The 24342-nt window shown below is 48.6% G+C and overlaps 1 protein-coding gene across 1 annotated transcript in view; it reads left to right on the top strand.

The window, feature by feature from the left end:
• Positions 1-499: 499 nt before the first annotated feature.
• NLRC3 (NLR family CARD domain containing 3) overlaps positions 500-24342 on the top strand; it is a 43438-nt gene continuing 19595 nt past the window's right edge. Inside the window, exons 1-7 of the mRNA XM_026659815.2 lie at positions 500-698; positions 8024-9767; positions 12343-12429; positions 15029-15112; positions 17082-17165; positions 19582-19665; positions 21883-21966. Coding sequence (XP_026515600.1) covers positions 515-698; positions 8024-9767; positions 12343-12429; positions 15029-15112; positions 17082-17165; positions 19582-19665; positions 21883-21966 — 2351 coding nt within the window. The 5' untranslated portion in view covers positions 500-514. The remainder of the gene's footprint in view (positions 699-8023; positions 9768-12342; positions 12430-15028; positions 15113-17081; positions 17166-19581; positions 19666-21882; positions 21967-24342) is intronic.

Raw genomic sequence — 24342 nt, forward strand, 5'->3', positions numbered from 1 at the left:
AAACCTTTCTCCCTTTGAGAAAGAGGTTTGATTGCCACCAGTGCATTTGTATTTGGAATTTTTCTTCTAATGGATGAAGCAGAAATAATAGAGCAGGAACTTAGTAGCTCAGCTGGTGCTGGACTTGGTTTGGGATTTTCTCACTGGTGCCTGATGGCTTCAGCCTAGTGTCTTGTTTGGACAGAGCTAGTCAGTTTCAGTTTTATCTCCTTATGTATTTCATTTCTGGGCAGCATGTTCTGTTCATTATGGTGCAGAGTCTATACAGAGACTGCCTTGTCCAAGCAGCGCCTTGTCACAGCTGTGTGATCTCCAAGAAACCTGCCTATCACCCTTCCGTTTCTTGTCACCCCTGAACAATGCATCCTCAGCACATAGAAGATCCAGATACTGTCAGTGACTCCTCACACTCATCACCCCCCCCCTCTTCCTCACAGGGGTTTGGATCAACCGCTACCGGAAGCAGCTGGTGAGGTCCATCTCGTCGCAGTTCCTGGAAGAGATCATCTGCTACATGAGGAAGCTGGATCTCCTCAGTGCTGAGGAGGCAGGCCAGGTTCAGGGGGTGAGCTCCCTGTCAGAGCAGGTGAAGGCAGTCATGGATCTTCTGGCTGGAAAGGGCAGCTATGCCTCTCAGTCCCTGCAGACTTACATAGAGACAACCAACTCCCAGCTCTATCTCCACATCACCGTCTATGGTAGGAGATGCTGTTCGTTGTCTTCTGTCTGTGTGCATGTGTGTCATAAAAGCCTCTGTGTGTGTGCGCACACGTGTCGGCATTGCGTGCTAGCAGATGTGTACCTGTAGCATTCACAGAGCCAGGTGTACCCTGGGGAGCTTTGCCCGAGTAAGGACAAAAAAGGACCTCCGGGTCTGACCCCTGTTGATTAAGAAAGCCCACTAACGACGCTACCACTGAGACACTCAGACTCTAAGGTCAGAAGGGATCATCATGATCATCTAGTCTGACCTCCTGCATGTTGCAGGCCACAGAACCTAACCCGCCCGCTCCTGTAATAGACCCCTAACTTCTGGCTGAGATATTGAAGTCATAGAATCATAGAACCATAGGGTGAGACAGGACCGCAAGGGTCATCTAGTCTAACCCCTGGCCAAGATGCAGGATTTGTTGCGTCTAACCCATCCAAGACAGGTGGCTATCCAGCCTCCTTTTGAAAACTGTCAGTGAAGGAACTTCTACAACCTCCCTAGGCAGTCTGGTCCATTGTCCTACTGTTCTTACAATTAGGAAGTTTTTCCTGAGATTCAATCTAAATCTGCTGTGCTGTAGTTTGAACCCATTGCCTCTTGTCCTGCCCTCTGTGCCAAGAGAGAACAACTTTTTTCCATCTTTTTTTATGGCAGCCTTTCAAGTATTTGAAGACCACTATCATGTTCCCCCCTCAATCTCCTCTTTTCCAAACTAAACATCCCCAGTTCTTTCAGCATTTGCCTTGCGTTCCATCCCTTTGATCATCTTTGTCACTCACCTCTGGATCCTTTTCAGTTTCACCACGTCCTTTCTGTACACTGGTGACCAAAATTGGACACAGTACTCCAGCTGAGACCCAACCAGTGGAGAGTAGAGCAGTACTATCACCTCTCGTGACTTGCATGCTATGCCTCTGTTAATCCAACCTAAAATTGCATTTGCTTTTTTTGCAACAGCATCGCATTGCTGACTCATGTTGAGGTTTGGATCCACCACAACTCACAGATCCTTCTAAGCGGTGCTGCTGCCAAGCCAGTTATCCTCCATTCTGTATTTGTGCATTTGGTTTTTCTCCCTTAAATGTAGCACCTTACATTTGTCTTTGTTGAATTTCATTTTGTTTTCTATTCTCCAATTTATCAACATCCCTCTGAATTTTAGCTCTGGCCTCCAAAGTATTAGCAACCTCCCCAGCCTTCTGTCATCTGCAAACTTGATCAGTCTGCTCTCTATTCCTACATCTAGACCATTAATAAAGATGTTAAACAACACCAGACCAGAATAGATCCCTGTGGAACCCCACTTGAGACCTCCCTCCAATCTGACATCAGTCCATGAATAGTTACTCTTTGTTTGCTGTTATTTAACCAATTTTGTATCGACTTAATGGTAGTTCAGTTGAGCCCGCATTTCTCCACCTTACTTATGAGAACGTCATGTGGGACTGTGGCAGAAGCCTTGCTGAAGTCCAGGTATATTATGTTCACCACATTCCCCCATCCACTAAACCAGTTACAGCGTCAAAGGAGGAAATTGGGCTGGTATGGCAGGATTTGTTTGTGGTAAATCCATGCTGGCTGCTAGTGATCACCCCTTCATCCTCCAGGTACTCACAAATGGAATGTTTCATACGTTGCTCCTGGTTTGGGGTACCAGCTGCTTTGTCCTGACTCAGACCTGTGAGCAGGTAACTTGAACTTCCTGAGAAAAACACACACACCAACTCTAGGCACATTCCCTTATGAGCCACTGCTCTCTGATCCACCCTCCCCACCTCTGGCATGGCAGAGCCAAGACGGGGCTATAGTGTGTTGAGGAGAAGGTGGAACAACCTGCAGAATCAGGACCCAAAATGTGGGCCCCGCTGCAAGGAGAAACCCCTCCTTTGTCTGACCTGCCCTGAGGAATGACCTCATTTTCTGTATTTCTCACCCTTGTCAGTTGCTAGGGACGTTTGCATGAAAAGAGGATCATTGTTGATTAGGACCAGACCTGCTTATCCGTCGCCTGCAGCTGCTTTCTTCTGATAGTGGCACTGCCATCACCACAATGTCAGTGGAAGATTATTTATGGGGGCTTAGTGTTCCGTGGTGACGAGGTGCACGTTGGAGACAGTCACTGAGAGAGTTACAGCTGTACGAGATGGCACCTTATGTAGTATATCTGCTTCCTGCATGTCCTGGAGTCCTGGCAGCAGATTCTAACCTGTGCAATTCCACTACACTCTGCCCACCATGGCATTTGCAGTTGAATCTTCTTCACTTCCAGCCATCACTGCTAAGTTGTGCTGCTGTGTGCTCTTTGGCGGTGGTTTAGAACATAAGAACGGCCATACTGGATCAGACCAATGGTCCATCTACCTCAGTATTCTGTCTTCTGACAGTGGCCAATGCCAGGTGCTTCAGAGGGAATGAACAGAACAGATAATCATCAAGTGATCCATCCCCTCTTGCCCATTCCCAGCTTCTGGCAAACAGAGGCGAGGGACACCACCCCTGCCCATTCTGTACCTTTTCCAATTCCAGTAGATCTTTTTTGAGATGGGGCAACCAGATCTGCACACAGTATTCAAGATGTGGGCGTACCATGGATTTATATAGAGGCAACATGATATTTTCTGTCTTATTATCTATCCCTTCCCTAATGGTTCCCAACATTCTGTTCGCTTTTTTGACTGCTGCTGCACATCGAGTGGATGTTTTCAGAAAACTATCCACAGTGACTCCCAGATCTCTTTCTTGAGTGGTAACAGCTAACTTAGACCCCATCATTCTGTATGTCTAGTTGGGATTAAGTTTTCCAATGTGCATTACTTTGCATTTATCAACATTGAATTTCATCTGCCATTTAGTTGCCCAGTCATCCAGTTTTGTGAGATCCCTTTGTAACTCTTCACAGTCAGCTTGGGACTTAACTCTCTTGAGTAGTTTTGTGTCATCTACAAATTTTGCCACCTCACTGTTTACCCCCTTTTCCAGTTCATACATGAATTATGGCTGTGTTGTACTCAAGAGGTAGCTGCATTTCAGTGGGTGGCAAGGTGATCTCAGTAGTTTTGCTTGTTAAGTTTGTAAAGCATGTTTGGATCCTCTGAGATGGACGGGGCTACAGGAAGGTACACCTTAGCTGCCCGTTTTACTGGAAAAACAAGTTTTAGCATCTTAGAGCCAACGTGGCTACACAGAACAAGTTTTTTACCCTCTGCTGCCTCAAGCAGCATCAAGAGAAGCAGCAGCCATTGCTGATAGTGATATAGGAGACAGAGAGAGCTCAGTCAGTCAGCTTGACTCGGGTCCCAAGTGCGGCTGGCAGCCGTGGCAGTTAAAAACCCATTCTTTAACTGGCTCTGAGGGAGAGGGGTCATCTTGTCTGACCGGGAGCAGGTTAGAAGATAGAATAAGGAAAAAGAATGTGGGTGAAATGTTGTTGCTGAAATGCTTGTTTCTGGAGAGCAGGGGGAGAGACTGGAGTATACATGCCCCAGCTTGGTAATTCCTCACCACGGGAGGCAAGGCTGCCAGGCTACGGTCTGCTTGATCTGCCTGTCCTATGTGTGTTATGGGTCTGTGAGACTGGGGAGGCTGCAGGGAGCATCTCTGCACCCCCAGCATGGTGGCAGAGCTCAGCCCCTACAACTGCCCCCAGGTGTGCTATGGCCCATGGGTGGAGTTGGGGATGAGGAGGAGGCCATGTCAGGACCTGAACCCTGTCCCAGGCAGCAGGGCTGTCTAGATGCACAGGATGAGCATGCTGCAGCCCCTTCAGGCCTGTTCTACCTGTGTGCCTGGGAGCTGCAGGAGGGATTATGTCTGGTGTAGGAGCCCCACCTGAGGTGGTGCAGCTCCACACTGGCCCCAAGACAGGGGTGGGGCTCAGTGTGCATGGCCAGACCCTTAGAAAATGTCTTGGGTCATATTATGTTACAAATACTGTACAATGAAAGGGTGCACTTCCCTCAATATAGGGCTGCGGCTAACCACAACAATCTAGTGCTCAGGGATCTGGCAGTGACAGCGCCTGGACAGAGCAAAGGGGCTTCCAAAAGCCCTCCCCAGCATAGTATGGGGAAGAAATCTAGGACTGAGTTTTTGTGCATGTGGCGCTGCACCCCCAGGAGCAGGCACCTAGCTTTGTCTCTCCTGTGGGAGCTGATCAAAGCCTCCTAGCCCACACACCCAATTTGTCTGTCTTCTCATTTCTCTGCCTCAGCAGCAGTTCAGTGTAAATCAGGTTGCTTAATAATTTGCCACCTAGACGTTGAAACGCTGCTTCAAGTGAGAAAGTTTGAATAATTCAATCAGGGCTCTACCGTCTGGATGATAATTGCACAGAAAAGCACTCAATAACATGATGGTGAAGGGATCACGAGTTAAAGTCTCGTTCTGTTTTGTTTCTGTGTGTCAGCATCACGCAGCCTCCAAACAAGAAGTCTTGTGCTATATTTAAAAAGTAATGGCCATGTTCTGATGATGATTTACTGAGTACCACAGTCCCCATCCCAGGGGTTTTACAAGCTAAATCCAGCATGGAACATACAATGCAGACATTGGGCTGCTGCTGTAAGCCATGCTATGGCAAACTGGAGTCATTGACAACTGAGTCTAAATGAGTTGGGGAAAGTCTTATCTGGTGCAACATATATCTTCTTCCAGCCCCTTGACATGCATATTCCATCAACATAGACTAGATAGGTTTCAGAGTGGTAGCCGTGTTAGTCTGTATCAGGAAAAACAACGAGGAGTCCTTGTGGCACCGTAGAGACTAACAAATTTATTTGGGCATAAGCTTTCATGGGCTAGAACCCACTTCATCAGATGCATGAAGTGAAAAATACAGGAGCAGGTATAAATACATGAAAGGACAGGGGTTGCTGTACCAAGTGAGAGGTCAGTCTAACAAGATAAATGAATTGATAACGCAATCCCCATCCTTTCAGGTATTTATATCTGCTCCTGTATTTTTTACTTCATGCATCTGATGAAGTGGGTTTTAGCCCACGAAAGCTTATGCCCAAATAAATTTGTTAGTCTCTAAGGTGCCATAAGGACTCCTCGTTGTATAGACTAGATAGACTCCCTTAGGCCTTGTCTACACAGAAAAGATTTTTTTCAGTATAATCTAAGAAGTGAATTTAAACTGTTATCATTATACCAATATCGATCCGAATGTGAATGCTCCTACTGCAGTAAAAGAATGGCCTTTGTCAGTTTCACTTTTCTCGCTTGGGAAAGAGTTGAAGTTAAATCTAAAAAAGCCACTCTTATTCTGGAATAAGACTGTCCACATGAGTAACAATATTGGTATAACTGGTAAAACTTTCCTGTGTACACAAGGCCTTCAACTGACTGACTGACCCACTCACTACCATGTTGTTTGCATCTCCTCCTTACCCATCAGCTCTGAATTTGGCCAAGAGAGTCTAGCAAGAAAAGCAGCTAAGAGGAAAGGGTGTGTAGACGTTCCGGGGTGGGGCTCGTCCCTCACAGGGGCGGCTGGGAGCCAGGCCGCCTCGCTACATGAGGCTGGGAAGCAGTTCAGTCTTGCACTCCCGGGCCTAGGTCAGGCGGGCAGCCAACCGTAGTACAGGGCTCAGGCCCTCAGGCAGGGGCTGAGCAAACAAATAATAGTTCAGGGCTCAGGCCCTTAGGCAGGGGCTGAGCAAACAAATAATAGTTCAGGGCTCAGGCCCTCAGGCAGGGAGGAGGAGAGACTGCCACCCGGCGTGGGGTGGCAGGGGGGAACACAGGCCCACCCACTCCACTGTGTTCCAGCCCGGGGCCCTATCAGCAGCAGTCCGTCTGCTGCTGGGTCAGTGGGGATCCTGACCGCAACACACTGACATGGGTTCGGGGTCTGCTATCCCCGGGCCACTTCCCATCTCCTCCTCCATGGGTACCTGCACATCCTGAGCCTCGTCTGCCGTGTCCCAGACCATGGGCTCCTCCGGGCACCGAGCGCTGTGTAGGTTGGTCGGTTCCTCCGGACCCTCGGCGGGGGGAAGCTCAGGCCGCTCCTCAGGATACCGGGCTCTGGGCAGGCTCAGGCCAGCGGGAGCTTGAGCACCAGCGTCTGGCCTCTCCCGCTACCGGCCAGCAACTGAGCGCTGTGGCTTGGCCTTTATACTTCCTGTCCCGCCCCTTGACTTCCGGGGGGTGGTGACAGGCGGCGGTGACTCCGCCCACTCTGGCGGCTGTTCTGGCTCATCCCTTACAGGGGCGGCTGGGAGCCAGGCCGCCTCGCTACAGGGTGTATGAAGATGTAAGTTAATTACCCTCTACTTCAATGTACCCTTGCTTTCTTAGACTCCATAATACTCCATCTAAGGGAGTGGGAGACAGTGTAAGGTGTTCCAGCCTACACCACCCTCTGACTGACCTGCCAGTGGAATTGCACTGATGCAAAAACCACGTTCCTTTGGAAGCCACAGAGCTGCTTATTTCTGTGAAGGACACTCTGAGTGGGGAACTTGCACTCCAAGATTTGGAGTTGAACTTGTGCTGAACTCGGCCCATAACTCACTTTGGTTTGTTGTGAAACTGTGATTGACTTAACTGGCAGGCACAGCGAGGTGTTAGCGCGGCTAGGGGAACCATTACCATGAAAACAAAAGGGTCGCTAATGGATATCAGGAAAGCTTTGTATGAGGCCTGAGGTTTAGCACCAGTTCAAATCTCAGACTGCGAGAGAGGCTCTCCCCCAGAAATCAATGGTTCCATTTTATTTGAACCAGTGTTTTCTATCAAGGCAATTTAAGACAAGTGCTACTTCTTCCACTGGGAACTAGATTGATGGGATCACAGCTGGGAGAATTTGTGACCATTGTTGTCAAAGATTTGCCACTTCAGGCTTTTTAAACTTCATTATGAAACATTTTAAACTAAACTGAACAAAGTCCTACAGCACATACAGTAGGGACAGTTGTGCATTTGCTTGGGGGCTGGAGTAGATGACTCCATCTCTAACTTCAGTAATTCAGTGAGAGGTGCAGTCTCCCGCCCTGACGTTCAGTTTACACATTACTCGACAAAGTAGAGGTAACCAGCAGCTAAAGCAGTTCCAGCCCCGTCCTTCTGGTCAGCTGGTGGATGTGTCTGAGTAATGAGAACCTTGCTCCCCATTACAATCACATCCACAGCCAGTGCAACCCTCCCCCTTGGTTGCAAGTTTTCAAACCTGTTTTCCTGACCTCCAGAAGCTCTGGCTGGCTTCTCTTCCCTGCAATAATGAGAAAAAGTCAGGCTGTGCCTATTGCTTATGCTTGTGGTCATTGTCTGTCTCCCTCTTGACCTATTTTGCTTTTCTCTACACAGACCCTATGGTGCAAAAGCATTTGGAAAGTCTCCAGAACCGCTATGGAACTGGTGTGGAACTTGGGCAGCTGGAGAGGCTCACTAATCTTCTGCTGGTGGAAGGCTTGACAGATATTCAGCAGAAAGAGCATGACGTCATGCAGATTGAGGCCACCAAAGGCATGAGAAATGTTGCCAAGAAAATCCCCCTGGAGAAGCTCTTCCTACCTCTGTCTAAAGTCAGCATTCCTCCTCGTATCTCTGTGACCGTGGGCGTGGCTGGGATCGGCAAAAGCACTTTGGTGAAACTGTTTGTTTGCATGTGGGCCAAAGGGGAGGTCAATAAGGACATCATATTCGTGCTGCCTCTCACCTTCCGGGAACTGAACACTTATGAGAAACTCTCTGCTGAGAGGCTCATCCGGTCGGCATTCCCTCATATCACTGAACCCAGCTTTATCTCCAATGGCACTGCCCGGATTTTACTGATTCTGGATGGCTTGGATGAGTTTAAGACTCCTTTAGATTTTTCCAACACAGTCGTTTGCACGGACCCCAAAAAGGAAATTCAAGTGGATAGTTTGATCACCAATATTATCCGTGGCAACCTGTTCCAGGAAGCTTCCATTTGGGTCACTTCACGGCCCACAGCAGCCAGCCAAATCCCAGGTGGCCTAGTTGACCGGATGACAGAAATACGAGGTTTTGGAGCTGTGGAGATCAAGGACTTCTTGGATCAGATGTTCCTTGAGAACAAAGACTTATCCAGTCAAGTCTTGGGTCAGATCAAGGCTAACAGATCTTTGTACACAATGTGTACGGTTCCTGCCTTTTGCTGGATATCTGGCTCCTCAATGGGCTATTTCCTAAAGAACAGCACTGATCAATCCCAAGAAATGACAACTGTTCCTAAGACTTTATCAGAAATCTACTCCTATTACTTTAAAATGGCACTGAGTAGTGACTGGCAGGAAAAACAGAAGGAGACTCCCAGGATAGAACAAGCTATAAACAACAGCAAAAAAATTATTGGTAACCTGGGTCGGCTGGCATTTTATGGTCTGCTCAAGAAGAAGTACGTATTTTACGAACAAGACATGAAAGCCTATGGCATAGACCTCTCATCACTACAAGGCAGCTTGTGCAGTAGGATGTTACTCAAGGAAGAGATGCAGTTTTCCACTGTCTACTATTTCTCCCATTTAACCCTCCAGGAGTTTTTGGCAGCCACTTATTACTATGCTTCAGCAAAGCGAGCAATATTTGATCTCTTCACTGAGAGCGGGATGTCCTGGCCTAAGTTTGGTTTCCTCAATCACTTTAAGAACGCTGTCCAGAGATCACTGCAGTCAGATGACGGGCAGCTGGATATCTTTGTGCGCTTTCTCTCTGGACTTCTCTCCCCGCAGGTGAACAAATTGCTGTCCGGTTGGCTCTTGATAAAGGATGAGCATAACAGCTTCCGAAGCCACGTGGTCAGCTTTCTCCAGAGCTGCCTGAACACTGACTATGTCATCTCCTCCAGGACTGTGAACGTCATGCAGTGCTTGTATGAAGTGCAGCACATGGAGCTGGCCAAGACTGTGGAGGAAGCTATGAAAAATGAGAGCTTAGCTGGGATGTTAACGCCAGTGAATTGCTCTGCCCTGGCTTATCTCCTGCAGGTCTCTGAGGTGTGCATGGAGGAGACAAACCTCTCCAACTGCCTCACCTACAATATCTGCAAAAGTCTGCTTTCCCAGCTCCTCTTCTGCAGTAATCTCCGGTAAGTCAGATCAGGGTTTTGTGTAGGGACCGGGACTATTTCCATGTTTCTGTGACATGCGGTAGAAAGTAGCAGCTGTTTAAAGGATATGTGGCAATTATTTTATTCATGACGATTGTCCTGCAAACAGAAATATACTCTGAGGATGGTATTAGGATGACTAGATAGCAAGTGTGAAAAATCAGGACAGGGAGTGGGGGTAATAGGTGATTATATAAGAAAAAGCCCCAAATAAAATCGGGACATCTGGTCACCCAACATAGGATGGTCATGTGGTACTGAGAAATATGTGTCATGTTCAGAGCAGGGGGCTGAAAGTCCAGACTCTTGGGATCTTCTAGTGCAGGGGACTAGAGTAGAAAACCTCTTGAGCTCCCTTCCAGTCCTATGATTCTATTATTCTATTTTTGGCTCTGCCACTGACCTGCTGTATGACCTTGGGCAAGTCAGTCCAGCTCTGTGCTTCAATTTCTCCACTTGTAAAGGGAGAGGATAATACCTACTTCGCAGGGGTGATGTGAGGCTTGGTTAATCCAGGGTCTATTGCAGGAGTGGGTGAGGTTCTGTGGCCTATGATGTGCAGAAGGTCAGACTAGATGATCATGATGGTCCCTTCTGACCTTAAAGTCTATTAGTCTAATATATTCAAAATGCCATCTGTTCTTTGGGTGAAAGAAGCGGGAGAAGTGGAAGTGGCAGTGCTAATATGCCAAACAGCATGCTGTGTTTGTTATTACCTATGTATATCAATGGCTGATGAGCTATCCTGAGATGCTGCTCGTATTGCATTATGGGGGCCACTTAGGAGACCACAGAGTCTGGAACTGGGGTTTTTGCTTTGTAGGCTGGTAGAGATAACAAGACTAATAGGAGGCAAGTGGTTTTACTTGAACTACTTTCACATTGTACCTTCACCTCTGAGGAGCAGAGGCTAATTCAGTTGCCTTCACTTTATAGTACTTGGCCTCTCTGCTGAGGTTACCATAATAGGTGTCAATTTAATTGGGTGAGGGATGATATGGGCACTTCTCCACTAGGACTTGGACTCAGATCCCCAACTCATTTCACTTTGGCCAATGGACAGCCCTTAAAAGACCTTTGTTTATTGCTGGCCTGGATGAATGAGAATCAGCAACTCACAGGTAGAAGATTTTGTGTTTTACTCACAGTCCCCTGAGCAATCCAGGGGTCTATTGGATCTTTATTTGAGGCTGGTTTAGTACCCCCATTGGCAGGGGTGAAAGTAACTTACAGGACTTACCGGTACTGCTGGAGTCATGAGGGGGGCGTGGCCTCATCCAGAAGAGGCGGGGCCTCTCAAGATTTAAAGGGCCTGGGGCACTGGCTGTGGCTGGGAACCCCAGGGCCTTTAAATCAACCTGGGGCTCCCAGCTGCAGAGGTGGTTGGGAGCCCCCGGGGCAAATTAAAGGGCCCGAGGCTCCCTGCAGCGGCGGGAACTCTAGGCCCTTTAAATCCCGGCCCCAGCCCAGCTGCTGGAGCTGCGTGCGGGATTCAAAGTGCTCGGGGCTCCCCGCAGTGGCGGGTAGCTCTGAGCCCTTTAAATCCCAGCCCCAGCCCAGCCGCTGGAGCTGCGGGGGGATTTAAAGAGCTCGGGGCTCCCCGCAGTGGCGCGGAGCTCTGAGCCCTTTAAATCCCAGGCCCAGCCCGGCTGCCGGAGCTGCAGGGGGGGATTTAAAGGGCTCGGGGCTCCCAGCAGTGGCGGGGAGCCCCGAGCCCTTTAAATCCCTGCGCATAAGCCAGTGCGGTCCAGCACAGCGTACTGGCTCTTGCCGGTACACCGGACCGGACCGGACCGGCTTACTTTCACCTCTGCCCATTGGATAGTCATCCCCAAAAGTCACCTGTCGCTAATATCAGACTTAGTGACAAGTGGACAAGGTACGACCAGTTGACAAGGACCGGCACTAGCTTAAACACAGTGCATTTTAGTGTTGTGCATGCCTAGAGCATGTGTTTAATGGTCATGACATGACCTGTGACAGCTACAACCTAGTGCCATCTTACAAGACTTATAAAGAGAGGCCCCGGGGCAGCGCAGAGTCCTGTATCGCTATCCTGGAATAGGCTTTACACTCCTGCCCTATCTTTCATTGGAGGAACCCAAAGGACTTAAATGTGATTTTTGCATAAGTGAAGCATCTCCAAGTTTTTAGAGGACATTCTCTTTGGAAGAGTAGGGCCTCCTAGAGTTATCCTGGGATGCTGGTAAGTGTGACTGAGTTATCCTAGAGAGAACAGACTCTTCCGGCACTGTGCATATGGAATATTCTCTAGTCATGAGGATCAGCAGCATATGGGCTCTCGGCTCCTTGCTGGGGGATAGTGGGGGAGATCAGCTTCACTGTGAAAGTCAGCATCTCAAGGAACACACTGCCTCTGATGGGGGTCGCTCTGTGAACTCTTGAGCATGGAAGCTACACAGATCAGGATCTCTTCATTTTTTTCGGAGAGCTCTCACTCTCAGCAGCTCAAAATGGACGTTTTCTTCTCCTCCTCGTATTATCAAAATGCTTTGTTCTCAGCCATCTCTTCTTCTTTTGCTTTGTTGGCCAGGCTGGACAATAACAAGTTTAAGGACAATGTGATGGAGCTGTTGGGCAGCGTGCTGAGCGGGAAGGATTGTCAGATTCAAAAGATGAGGTACTGGCTGGCATTCATAAAATATTTTGGGGTGTCACTGCAGTGGTCATTTAAACATCTAAACATTCACATGATCTAAGCCGTGTTGTAAGATGTGCCCTCAACACAGCATTGCACCATGTGTCTCCGCATGTTCATCCGCTCAGTGTGCAGCGGCAGTCAACAAAGAGAACAGAACAGAGACCATTAGGAAAGGGAGAGAGAATAAAACAGAAAATATCATAATGCCACTATATAAATCCATGATATGCCCACACCTTGAATACTGTGCACAGTTCTGGTCACCCCGTTTCAAAAAAGATACATTAGAATTGGAAAAGGTGCAGAGAAGGGCAATAAAAATGATTAAGGGTATGGAACAGCTTCCATACGAGGAGAGATTAATAAGACTGGGACTTTTCATCTTGGAAAAGAGACGACTAAGGGGGGATATGGTAGAGGTCTACAAAATCATGAGAGGTGTGGAGAAGGTGAATAAGGAAGTGTTATTTACCCCTTCACATAACACAAGCACCAGGGGTCACCCAATGAAATTAATAGGCAGCAGGTTTACAACAAACAAAAGGAAGTATTTCTTCACACACAACACAGTCAACCTGTGGAACTTGTTGCCAGGGGATGTTGTGAAGGCTAAAAGTATAACTGGGTTCAAAAGAGAATTAGGTAAATTCAAGGAGGACAAGTCCATCAATGGCTATTAGTCAAGATGGTCACAGATGCAACCACATGGTCTGGATGTCCCTAGGCCTCTTGACTGCCAGAAATATCTGGCACTGGCTGCTGTCAGAGACAGAATACTGGGCTAGATGGACCATTGATCTACATGGATCCAGTATGGCCATTCTTATGTCTGACTTGCAAGCCCTGGCCGCACACTAATCATCTTCTCCATACTAAATTTGACGTTTTTGTCTCTATTAATATTGCTATAGAGCCCGTTGAGATATGTTCTGGTAGTTCAATGCATACAGGTAACTGTTTACCCCTCCCTAGAAGTTTGGGTAACCAACCTGCCTGCTAAACTGGTGCTCAATCCCATCTTAACTGACCAGCAAACGCCTCCTCTAACAGGGGGACTTCCAGGGTGGAGGCTCCCCTGCTGGACAACGCTGATTGGCCAAGATGATGATGATGTCCTTTGCTGGTATGAGGATGGATGTTTATTGTAATCACAGTCAGGATGGCGGCTCTGGGAGCACACGTTTGTCAAGAGGAGTAGGTGAGCAGGGCAGGTCTCCCACTGCCACACTGTCTCTCTACACAGCTAATTGCAGTTCATGGGCAGACTTCGACTCTCAAAACTTGTGATCAGTGCCACCTAGACCAGTTATTTTCAGCTAGATTTCAGCCTCTGACTTTTCCCGAAGCCTGCTGCTTGAGCGGCAAATTGTGGCCGAAAGCAGGGAAATGAGGACTGTGGTTTGTACTAAGTTTTACTGGAGTTTTGCTCCCCAAATTGCAGTTCCCAGCTCTCTTGGGCGGGGGGATCTGAAATGTGGAATTAACAAGGAATGGTTCCCGTGGTCTCAGACACTAAAGTGACAGTGCAGACAGAGTGCTTTGCAATGCTGGTGGAGGCGCACTCTGAGCTCTTCTGAGAAAAGGCATTCATAAAGTAGCCAGGCCACAAGCAGTGCTGATGCCTTCAAAGTCAGTGGTGCAGATAATTCCCCAGTACCATACACTGGCAGGTTACTGGAGTCTCTCAGGCGAGGTTTGAGGACCTGGGTGACACAGCCCAAGGTGAGGGGGCTGTTACAGGATTGGGTGGGGCTTGTGACATGTAGGAGGTCAAACTAGCAGTTCATGATGCTCCCTTCTGGCCCAGATCTCTGAGTCTGGGAGTTATTTGGAATGTTAAAGTCGGGTCTGGTTAGTGGCCCATGTCTGAAAACTGTGGGGCAAATGGCTAACCATGTAGGACACCAATGCTGAGTATAGTGTTCTTCTGCTTAGCACTGCTCCTGAGGATGAGTTCGTGGCTCCTTGTTCTCCTGCCCCCTTAGAGCAGGAGACCCTCACCTCTCTGGGAGCACCGGGCCCCCGGCAAGCAGAGTCTGCCTTTCCCCACCTACCTCTTCCTTCCTCCAGCTCTGTGCCCCTGCCCAGACTCCCTCTCATTTCCACATGAGTCATTGCCTGCCCCAGTGCGGTACAGCACCTTCCCACTGCCCTCCTGGGGCCCAGACAGCGAGAGCCATCAGTCACAGCCGCAGAGCAAAGCCAAGGACAGGGATGGCTCGCTGGGGCTGTGGGACTTGTTGCAGGAATGATTTCCAGTCCAGCGAGGTGGTCTCTCAACAGCCAGCACCTCTCCCTGCACCTGCCATTGCCCTCACTCCCCAGATGACATATACCTAGGGATCAACTGGTTTCCAAAGGGTTAACATGATCTTATAATGAACCAATGGAACTGTATTTGTCAAACGTAATATGGTCACCTCCATGTTATAACAGTATTCCTCTTCCATGCAAATTCCTCAGCTGTGTCCTTGGCAGTTTCTGTGGCTGGCAGTGGGCTTGGAGGGATGTAATGGGCTAGGAACTGTATTTATTCTCCTTAGACTAGATGATAACTCCAGTTTCTTTTCCCGGACAGCTTGGCAGAAAACCAGATCAGTAACAAAGGGGCCAAAGCCCTCGCCAGATCCCTGATGGTCAACAGGAGCCTGACAGTACTTGAGTAAGTTTCGTATGTTTCCTAGTTGATGTCGTCCACCCTGTGGGCAAACATGGGTGCCTGCAGCGCACTCACGTGCTGTCAGCTGTTTCCTTCATGAAAATTGATTAAATAGAATGGGTGATGTCAGCTGACCTTAATTTCTCCACATTGGAGGATGGCTCCTGCCCACCGTAATCAGTTCCCAGAAGAGATGCATAATGTTGTTGTAGTATTTTAGACTGGTGACTAATGAGAGAAATGTCAGCTGCCAAGCTTGTTTTTTCTTTCTGAAATCAGCTGTCACCAAATTTCAAAGATTTCAACCCCAAAGCAGCTTGAACAGCTGAAATACAGTAAGAAAGCTCATGTGATGCCCTCTTGTGAAAAAATGAAAGGTTAAAATCCCTTCCCTGCTCCACCCACGTTCAGAATGAACGACATTGCAGATTTCAAGATCCTTCTTGGAGTAGCCTCTGCACATTCCCACTCCTGGGATGTGCCGGCAGTGCAGCTCTGACGTCCATCAGTGCATCCCCTAATGAGTGTGACAGTGCAGAGTCCATCTCATATGACCAACATTCATTCCTAGTTCATTGGAGGCCTGATACAATGTCCACTGAAGGCAATGGGAGTCTTTCCATTGTCTTTAGTGGACATTCAAGCAGACCCTGGGAACATGGAAACGAACGGTGGCAGTCAGTAGCCTGTTACAAGTTACTAGTATATTAAACATGCCAAGCATATCTTGCAACCTGCCCTGGCCCAGATGTGGAACATGACCTGTGACAAAGATTCAAAATGAGGGAGCCCCAAAAGTTATTCATCGAGGAAATGTAAGACGCTGTATGATTCCTTCCTGGGGTGTGAAAAACTCTCTCTACAACCTCAGTTTCGCAGTTATTTATTTGTGATGTAAATGATTTTCAAGAATAATAGTCGGGGGACACCAAACTCATGTGAAATGTACTCAACTTTTCGATGTAAAGCTATACATCTAGGAACAAAGAACATAGGCCATTCTTATGGGATGGGGGACTCTATCCTGGAAATCGGTGACTCTGAAAGAGACTTGGGGGTCATGGTGGGTAATTAGCTGATGATGAGTTCCCAGTGTGACGCTGTGCTGAAAAGAGCTAATGCGATCCTTGAACACACAAACAGGGGAACCTTGAGTAGGAGCAGGCAAGTTATAGTACATCTGTTTGGCACTGGTGCAACCACTGCTGGAATCCTGTGTCCAGTTCTGGTGTCCCCAGTTCAAGAAGGATGTTGATAACTTGGAGAAGGTTCAGAGAAGAGCTGCAAAGATGATTAAAGGATTGGAGATCCTGCCTTACAGTGACAGACTGAGCTCCTTGAGTTTAATTAGCTTAACAAAAAGAAGGTAAAGGGGTGACTTGATCACAATCTGTTAAGTACCTACATGGGGAGCAAAGAATTGACAATAGGCTCTTCAGTCGAGCAGACAAAGATCTAACAAGGTCCAATGGCTGGAAGTTGAAGCTAGACAAATTTAAGACTGAAAATAAGGTACAAATTTTAACAATGAGGGTAATTAACCAGTGGAATGACTTACCAAGGGTTATGGTGGATTCTCCATCACTGGCAAGTTTTCAATCAATACTGGATGTATTTTCTAAAAGTTCTGCTCTAGTTCATACAGGAACTACAGTAATTCAGGGAAGACCTCTGGCCTGTGTCATACAGGAGGTCAGACTAGATGATCACAATGGGCCCATCTGGCCTTAGCTGTGAATCTGTGGAATGATGGACAGTTGACTCTTGACTCCTCCCATGATGATCTATTAAACTGCACTAAAGACACCCTGAGATCCAGTAACAGAGGCTAAGCCCCAGTGGCTGGGAAGATCAAGGTTTAAACTGAACGCCCATCCTTAACTCTCCCTTGTCAGACCAGTTTTGTTCTTGTCCGGATTTTCTAACTTTAGCTTTTTTGTCTCTCTTTATCCTCGCTCCGCCTTCTCCCCAGCCTTCGCAGTAATGCCATCGGACCCACAGGGGCAAAAGCACTGGCTGATGCACTGAAAATAAATCAAGTCCTACTCTCCCTGAAGTAAGTGCTGTTGGTTTCCCTTCCTTGGCTTCTTCTGAAAGCTAATTCCTAATAGACATAATTGTATATGCGAGAGACCGCTGTGTGGGTGTGAACAGTCTTCATCTCACTGGCTATCAGATGTTCAAATGACTAGACCAGAAAGATTGTGGGTAGTAAACGGCTGCCTTCATCCCAGTACAAGTACAGTCAGCTTGCAGCAGGTGGTTGTCACAAGAGCAGTAGCCATAGAAATGATGTGTCACTTGCAATGTCCAGGAACAATCTTTTCCTGGCAGGGCTTTGGCAGACAACTCCTGAGAGTCCATCTTAACTTTACAGGGGACCCAGGAGAAGCCACCTTGGAAATGCTACTTAGTTCTCTCCAGATGCCCAGCTGAAGTGGGAGATGCGCTCACTGAAGCTGCTAGCTCTTTACAGTGATGCTGTGCTTTATGGTGTCGTGTCAAAAGGGCTGTCCCAGCATTAGAAACATTGCATATGGTGTTGGGTTGAAAGGTGCGTCAGAACGACAGAGTCTCTAATTGTCATTGTCGTGGGCTAATTCTAGGCTTCCCTGCAGTGAGGGACACAGCAACATCTACGTTGTGTTCTTGGATTTTCTCTGCTATCCCTCTTCTTTAATAAGATGAGGTCAGGTCCAGGGCAAATTGTTTGTACCTATAAACGTACTGCATTTGCACTTTGGCTATGGAATGAGGAGAAACTCAGTGGTTTTGACTGAGTTGCACTCTGAGGTTTTGGAGTTGTTGGACTTTTGGGCCCATGTGGACGGAAATCAAAGGAATTGTTCATGTGATTCCCTAGCAACTGAACCTGTTGAGTTTTGTATTTCATAGGTTACGGATCCAGTGGGTCTGGTGCACCTCTCCGAGTTGCTGGTGTAAATCAGGAATAGGAAGTCAATGAACTTATGCCAATGAGAAACCAAGGGAAGATCAGAATCAAGCCCAATAGATTTAGAGATTGGCTCAAACCACAAAATTGAGATCGGATTTTGAATATCCTCCTCCCCAGTTTGAGGTGTGATGGAGTCAAGCTGAGGAATTCTGGCTGCAGCCCAGCTCTACTTATATCTTCTTGCCCTGAACCAACTATCCAGAACTACTTTGAATTCTCCCTCCTCCTGCTTTCTTTCTGTAGAAGTCATAGAGCATAACTTAGTACATGGACTGAAGGATTGGAATGCATCTGGTTGGGGTGTACATGCTGATATGTATGTCTTATTATTCAGTACAATATCTATTGACTTACTGTCTTGTTTATATTTATTTAATTATTCTCCATATTGAGATTCAACTGCTATTTAAAAATCATGATTATGTAAAAAAAAAATAGGCAGCAAGTTTTAAAACAAACAAAAGGAAGTATTTCTTCACACAACGCACAGTCAACCTGTGGAACTCATTGCCAGGGGAATGTTGTGAAGGCCAAAAGTATAACTGGGTTCAAAAAAGAACTAGATAAGTTCCTGGAGGACAGGTCCGTCAATGGCTATTAGCCAAGATGGTCAGAGACACAACCCCATATTCTGGGTGTCCTAAACCTCTGACTGCCAGAAGCTGGGACTGGATGACAGAGGATGGATCACATGACGATTGCCGTGCTCTATTCATTTCCTCTGATGCACCTGGTACCATCCACTGTCGGAAGACAGGATACTGGTCTAACCCAATATGGCTGTTCTTCTGTTCTTCTGACTGCACTGAGGGATGGAGAAGAGCAGGAAGGCAGGCAGAAGGGAGACTAGGCAGAGGAGGAAATGGAGGGATAGAAGTGGCCTATAAGACAATATAAACAACAAAGAGCCTGATGTCTCAGTTACCCTCAGGCTGCTTTACCCGGCTCTGGCAGCGTGAGGGCCATCAGGTGCGGGCAGATTTGTAAAGTGGATGTCCGTGTAATCTACAGCCACTTCAAGGACTCTTTACCATGCTGGAGTGGTTGGAAGGGGCCTTAGTGCAACTGTGAATCAGCCCCATGGAGATTCAAATCAATGACTGACTGAGGATGTTGTGATATTTCCACGAGGCACTGTTGTGTCTGGAGCAAAACGTCCTGGGGCAACATGAGCCCTGAAACGGCTGGTAGGTGTGCTCAGGAGATTGGAACATGTGACTCAACCCCAGCACCTTAAACAGAAGGGAGGAGAAGAGAAAGGGCAAGAGGTGTCTGGAAGAGGTAGGCTGCTAAGGGGGCAGGAGGCAGTCCCAAAAAGCGGAGCAAGACTCAGGAGGCGCACTAGGAAAAGAACAGCACAGGAAGTTCAGGCGCATGGGGGTTCATTCTTTTATACTATTGCCTCTGGCCTCAGGAGACGGCATGGCTAATGTGAGACAGGCTGGGACAGTCTGTGGCTGCATCCTGCTCTAATTTCCAGTTTTTCCACAATAATTGTGTTGTTTTATCTCTGCAGCCTCCAGAATAACATGATCAAGGAAGATGGTGCTAAATTCCTGGCTGAGGCCCTTTTAACCAACCACAAGCTGACAACTTTGCAGTGAGTGATTCTAACCCCCGAGCTCCCCTATGGTTTGTTGTCTGCTCATTTCCATGGCCATCTGCAAGGGCATCTCCATGGTCAAAGCAGCCTGCTGCTAATTCCCCTTCTTGGCTTGGCCTCCTGGTCAGGGCCAGCTGAAAGCACAAGCAGATGGAGCAGTTGTTCTCAGCCTCACAATCTGACCGTTTTCCGTGTCTCTACTCAGACACTTAATCATGTCTTTGCACTCCACTAAACACGCTTCCTCCTCCATTGGTAGGTTGTGCCCAGACCCCAGTTGCAAGGGTGCCACCATTTCACACAAGGAAGCCTGCACTGCTCACATCAAAGCTGGTTTCCACACAAACCCATTCACCTACAATGCACTAAATCTACTGCAATTGCAGTGCCCAAAAGTGGGCAGAGGCTGTGTGTGGAGAGAGATGCTCTTCTGTTCAAGGAGCAGGAGGGGGCAGGACAGAGACGATCTGAAGGAAACATGATAGATGGTGGGGTGGACTCTGAGGAAGATGGTGTCTGGCTTGTTTGCCTGGTTCATGCCCAGTCTGTCTTATTTATTCTAACCACTAAGAAGATAAAGCTAAGTGCAAACTACTACACTTAGGAAGCAAAAATGAAATGCATTGCTACAAATTGGGGAATAACTGACTAGGTGATAGTACTGCTGAAAAGGATCTGGGGGTTAGAGTAGATCACAAATTGAATGTGAGTCAACAATGTGATGCAAATGCAAAAAAATGCTAATATCATTCTGGGGTGTATTAACAGGAATGTTATATGTAGACAGGTAATTGTTCGGCTGTACTCAGCACTGGTGAGGCCTCAGCTGGATACTGTGTCTAGTTCTGGTTGCCTCACTTTAGGAAAGATGTGGACAAACTGGAGAGAGTCCAGAGGAGAGCAACCAAAAGGATAAAAGGTTTAGAAAACCTGACCTATGAGGAAAGGTTTAAAAAATCTGGACAAGTTTAGTCTTGAGAAAAGACGGCGGGGGGGGGGGGGGAGGGGGACGGACCTGATAACAGTCTTCAAATATATGAGGAGCTGTTATAAACAGAACTGTGATGAATTGTTCTCCATGTCCACTGAAGGCAGGACAAGAACTAATGGGCTTAATTGGCAGCAAGAATCATAGAATATCAGGGTTGGAAGGGACCTCAGGAGGTCATCTAGTCCAACCCCCTGCTCAAAGCAGGACCAATTCCCAACTAAATCATCCCAGCCAGGGCTTTGTCAAGCCTGACCTTAAAAACCTCTAAGGAAGGAGATTCCACCACCTCCCTAGGTAACTCATTCCAGTGCTTCACCACCGTCCTAGTGAAATAGTGTTTCCTAATATCCAACCTAGACCTCCCCCACTGCAACTTGAGACCATTACTCCTTGTTCTGTCATCTGGTACCACTGAGAACAGTCTAGATCCATCCTCTTTGGAACCCCCTTTCAGGTAGTTGAAAGCAGCTATCAAATCCCCCCCTCATTCTTCTCTTCTGCAGACTAAACAATCCCACTTCCCTCAGCCTCAATCAAGGGAGATTTAGGTTAGATATTGGGAAAAACGTTCTGACTATAAAGACAGTTAAGCATTGGAACAGGTTTCCAAGGGAGGTTGTGGAATCTCCATCACTGGAGGTTTTTCAGAACAGATTGGACAAACATCTGTCAGGGATGGTCTAGGTTTACTCGGCCCTGCCATAGTGCAGGGGCTGGACTAGATGACCTCTTGAGGTCCCTACCAGCCCTATCTCACTATGATTTTAGGTCAGGTCGAATAGGGCATGTAACAGAGTGTGATGTCAGTGTGATGCTTGATCGGCAAGGATTTTCCTTGATGATGATGATGTCTGTTGATATGGTAATGGCTGATAACAACACGATCATGGCCGTTACTTGATGTGACCAGGCCAGGTAGTCTCCCATCCTCTACTCTGATGGAAAAGTCCACCCACCAGCTTACCTGGGGCAGCTATCCACAGAGAATTTGAGGATCTAGGTCTAGTAGAGCGTGATAAGAGATGGGGTGAAGGTATAAATAGCAAAAGAGTGTGCACCAAAGCTACCTGTATGCATTAGGGGAGTACAAAATATACAGAGGCAGAAGTGCCTCAGCCAGAGATGGGAGAGCTCAAGTGAGAAGAAGAAAGTTAAAGTGTGTTATTGATGGAGAGCTGACTCCCTCTTTTTGAAGTTTATGGGTGTTTCTGTCTTCTTCACAGCCTTCAGAAGAACTCCATTGGACCCCAAGGTGCAAAGAAAATAGCAGAAGCACTGAAGCAGAACAGGAATCTCAGGGAACTGATGTAAGGATTGACAGAAAGGATACACGTTAATAGAGAGATGAACAATGATTGTGGGTGACACTAACTTCTGAGTCCTCTTAGGATCTGTCCCAACCTATTATGACATGCTGTACAAGAAAGGCCAGATATTGCCACCCCTATTTCCCTGGCAGGGTTTCCTGTGCATTCTTCTTCGGGAGGCCAGGGTTTGACCTCTGCTCATCCCCTGCTCGCTGCCGAGTGCCCTCCTGCAGCATGTGGCCCCAAACCCCTGTGGATACCTTGAGACTGGAAGGGATATCTGGGAGCTGCATGGGCACAGGGCCATCCACGCAGGCCATATGGGGCTCTGCAGCAGTTTGGGCACTCTGCAGCTATAGCTTTGCTTCCTGACTGCATGGCCACTTGGCAGCCATCTTGTCAGGGATTCCCGTTAAAGGGGAGAGGGGCTCCCACTGTGGAGGGGGCAGCTGACTGTATTACATCTCTGGAGGAATCTCTACTAGGTGCCGGGGGGAAGAGATGCATCTCCCACTCCTTCCTCCAGTGTAGGTACCAAACTAGACAGGCCCCTTTTTGAGAGGTTTGTCCCTGTGCGATACCGGGACAGAACCAGACGTGGTTTTCTCTGATATAGGATGGGGGATGCTGCTCAGCACCCTGCGGCTCTTAAAAATGGCCCCACCCGGGCAGTGTGACCTCACACACACTGTCCTGCCGGCAGGGGCAGGATCATGTTGGCGGGGGTGGGGTCATGCTGTTCCTGGAAGTACCAGGATGTCTGGTATTCTGGGAACGGGTGAGTGGCTACCTTAATCCAGTGTACCCACTGCCTGCCCCATCCCCCCCATATGCCTCACTGGGCCTGTGAAGAGCCACACCTCCATGGCCCCTTTTCCACCAGGTGAGGGAGAGATCTGTTTGAAGGGGACCCTCTGCATGCCAACCAGAAGGGTACAGTCTGGCCACACTTGTTCTTACGTTAATAACATACCCTGGAGAGGGCCTGGACACACCCATTACTGGAAGTACAGCTGCTCACAGCAGCTGTGCCCCCAGAAATACACACTGTGCCCCCAGAAATACGAACCGCCGTAGTTAGGGAACACAAATCAGACAAGCACTAGAACTAAACACGTGTCTGGGATCATGCTTTGCAACTCCCTGGAAAGCTTCCCTCCCAACGGCATTTCTCTGAAAAGCCAAACTAGGGAAGGAACAGGTTAAATAATGTTCAGCTCAATCAGATGTATTAAAGCCAGCCGGGCCTGGTGAAATTCATCTTAGGGTACTTAAGGAACTAGCTGAAGCAATCTTGGAATTGTTAGAGATTATATTCGAGAATTCCTGGAGGATGGGTGAGTCCCAGAGGACTGGAGAAGAGCAAACACAGCACCTGTCTTTAGAAGGGGGGACAAAGAGGACCTAAGTTCTCTGTAAACTAAATAAGCTGCTGGTCATGCAGCAGCTTATTTAGCACTCGGCAGGCGCTCAAGGAACCCGCCCAGCTGGGACCTGCTGCTGCCAGGGGAGGGGCGCTCCTTCCCCAGCCCCAACCTGCCGCAGCCGGGGGAAGGGTGCCCAGAGGCGCTGACTTCCCCTATAGCCAGGGGGATGCTTGATCCCCCACTCCACCCCAGGCCCCACCCCACCTCTTCCCACCCTGTCCCACCTCTTCCCCCGAGCGCGCCGCATCCCCACTCTTCCCCCTCCCTCCTGGGGAGCTTCCTACACGCCGCAAAACAGCTGTTCGCAGTGGGCAGGAGGCACTGAGAAGGAGGGGGAGGAGTGGCAGCACCCGCTAATTTTTCTCTGTGGGTGCTCCAGCCCTGGAGACCCATGGAGTCAGTGCCTATGGGGGCACCCCTCCCCTGTCCCCAACTCAGCCCTGGCCCCAACCCAGCCCCGGCCTGGACCTGCTGCAAATGGGGGAGAGACACCTCTCCCTGCCCCCAGCCCAGGTGCTGCTGCAGGGAGAGAGATCTGGGCAGAGTCCTCTCTCCTGACCGTAGCCCCAGAGCACCCTCCTGCACCCCAAACCCCTCATCCCCAGCCCCACACCCCCAGCTGGAGCCCTCACCCTATGCACTCCAATACTCTGCCCCAGCCCTGAGATCCTCATCCCCGGCTCCTCCCCAGAGCCCGCACCCCAGATGGAGCCCTCTCCCCCCCCACACCCCAACCCTCTGCCTAGCCCTGAGATCCTCATCCCCGGCCCCTCCCCAGAGCCTGCATCCCCAGCCAGAGCCCTCACACCCCTGCGTCCCAACCCTCTGGCCGAGCCCTGAGCCCCCGCACACTCCGAAGCCCTCGGGCCCACCCCCACCACATGAATTTTGTTATGTGCATCAATATGAAGGTGATGTGTCACACATCATCTCCATATTGGTGCACATA

Source organism: Terrapene carolina, unplaced genomic scaffold (assembly GCF_002925995.2).
Source record: "Terrapene carolina triunguis isolate 2854851 unplaced genomic scaffold, T_m_triunguis-2.0 Scaffold695, whole genome shotgun sequence".
In the NCBI taxonomy this organism is placed as follows: Eukaryota; Metazoa; Chordata; order Testudines; family Emydidae; genus Terrapene; species Terrapene triunguis.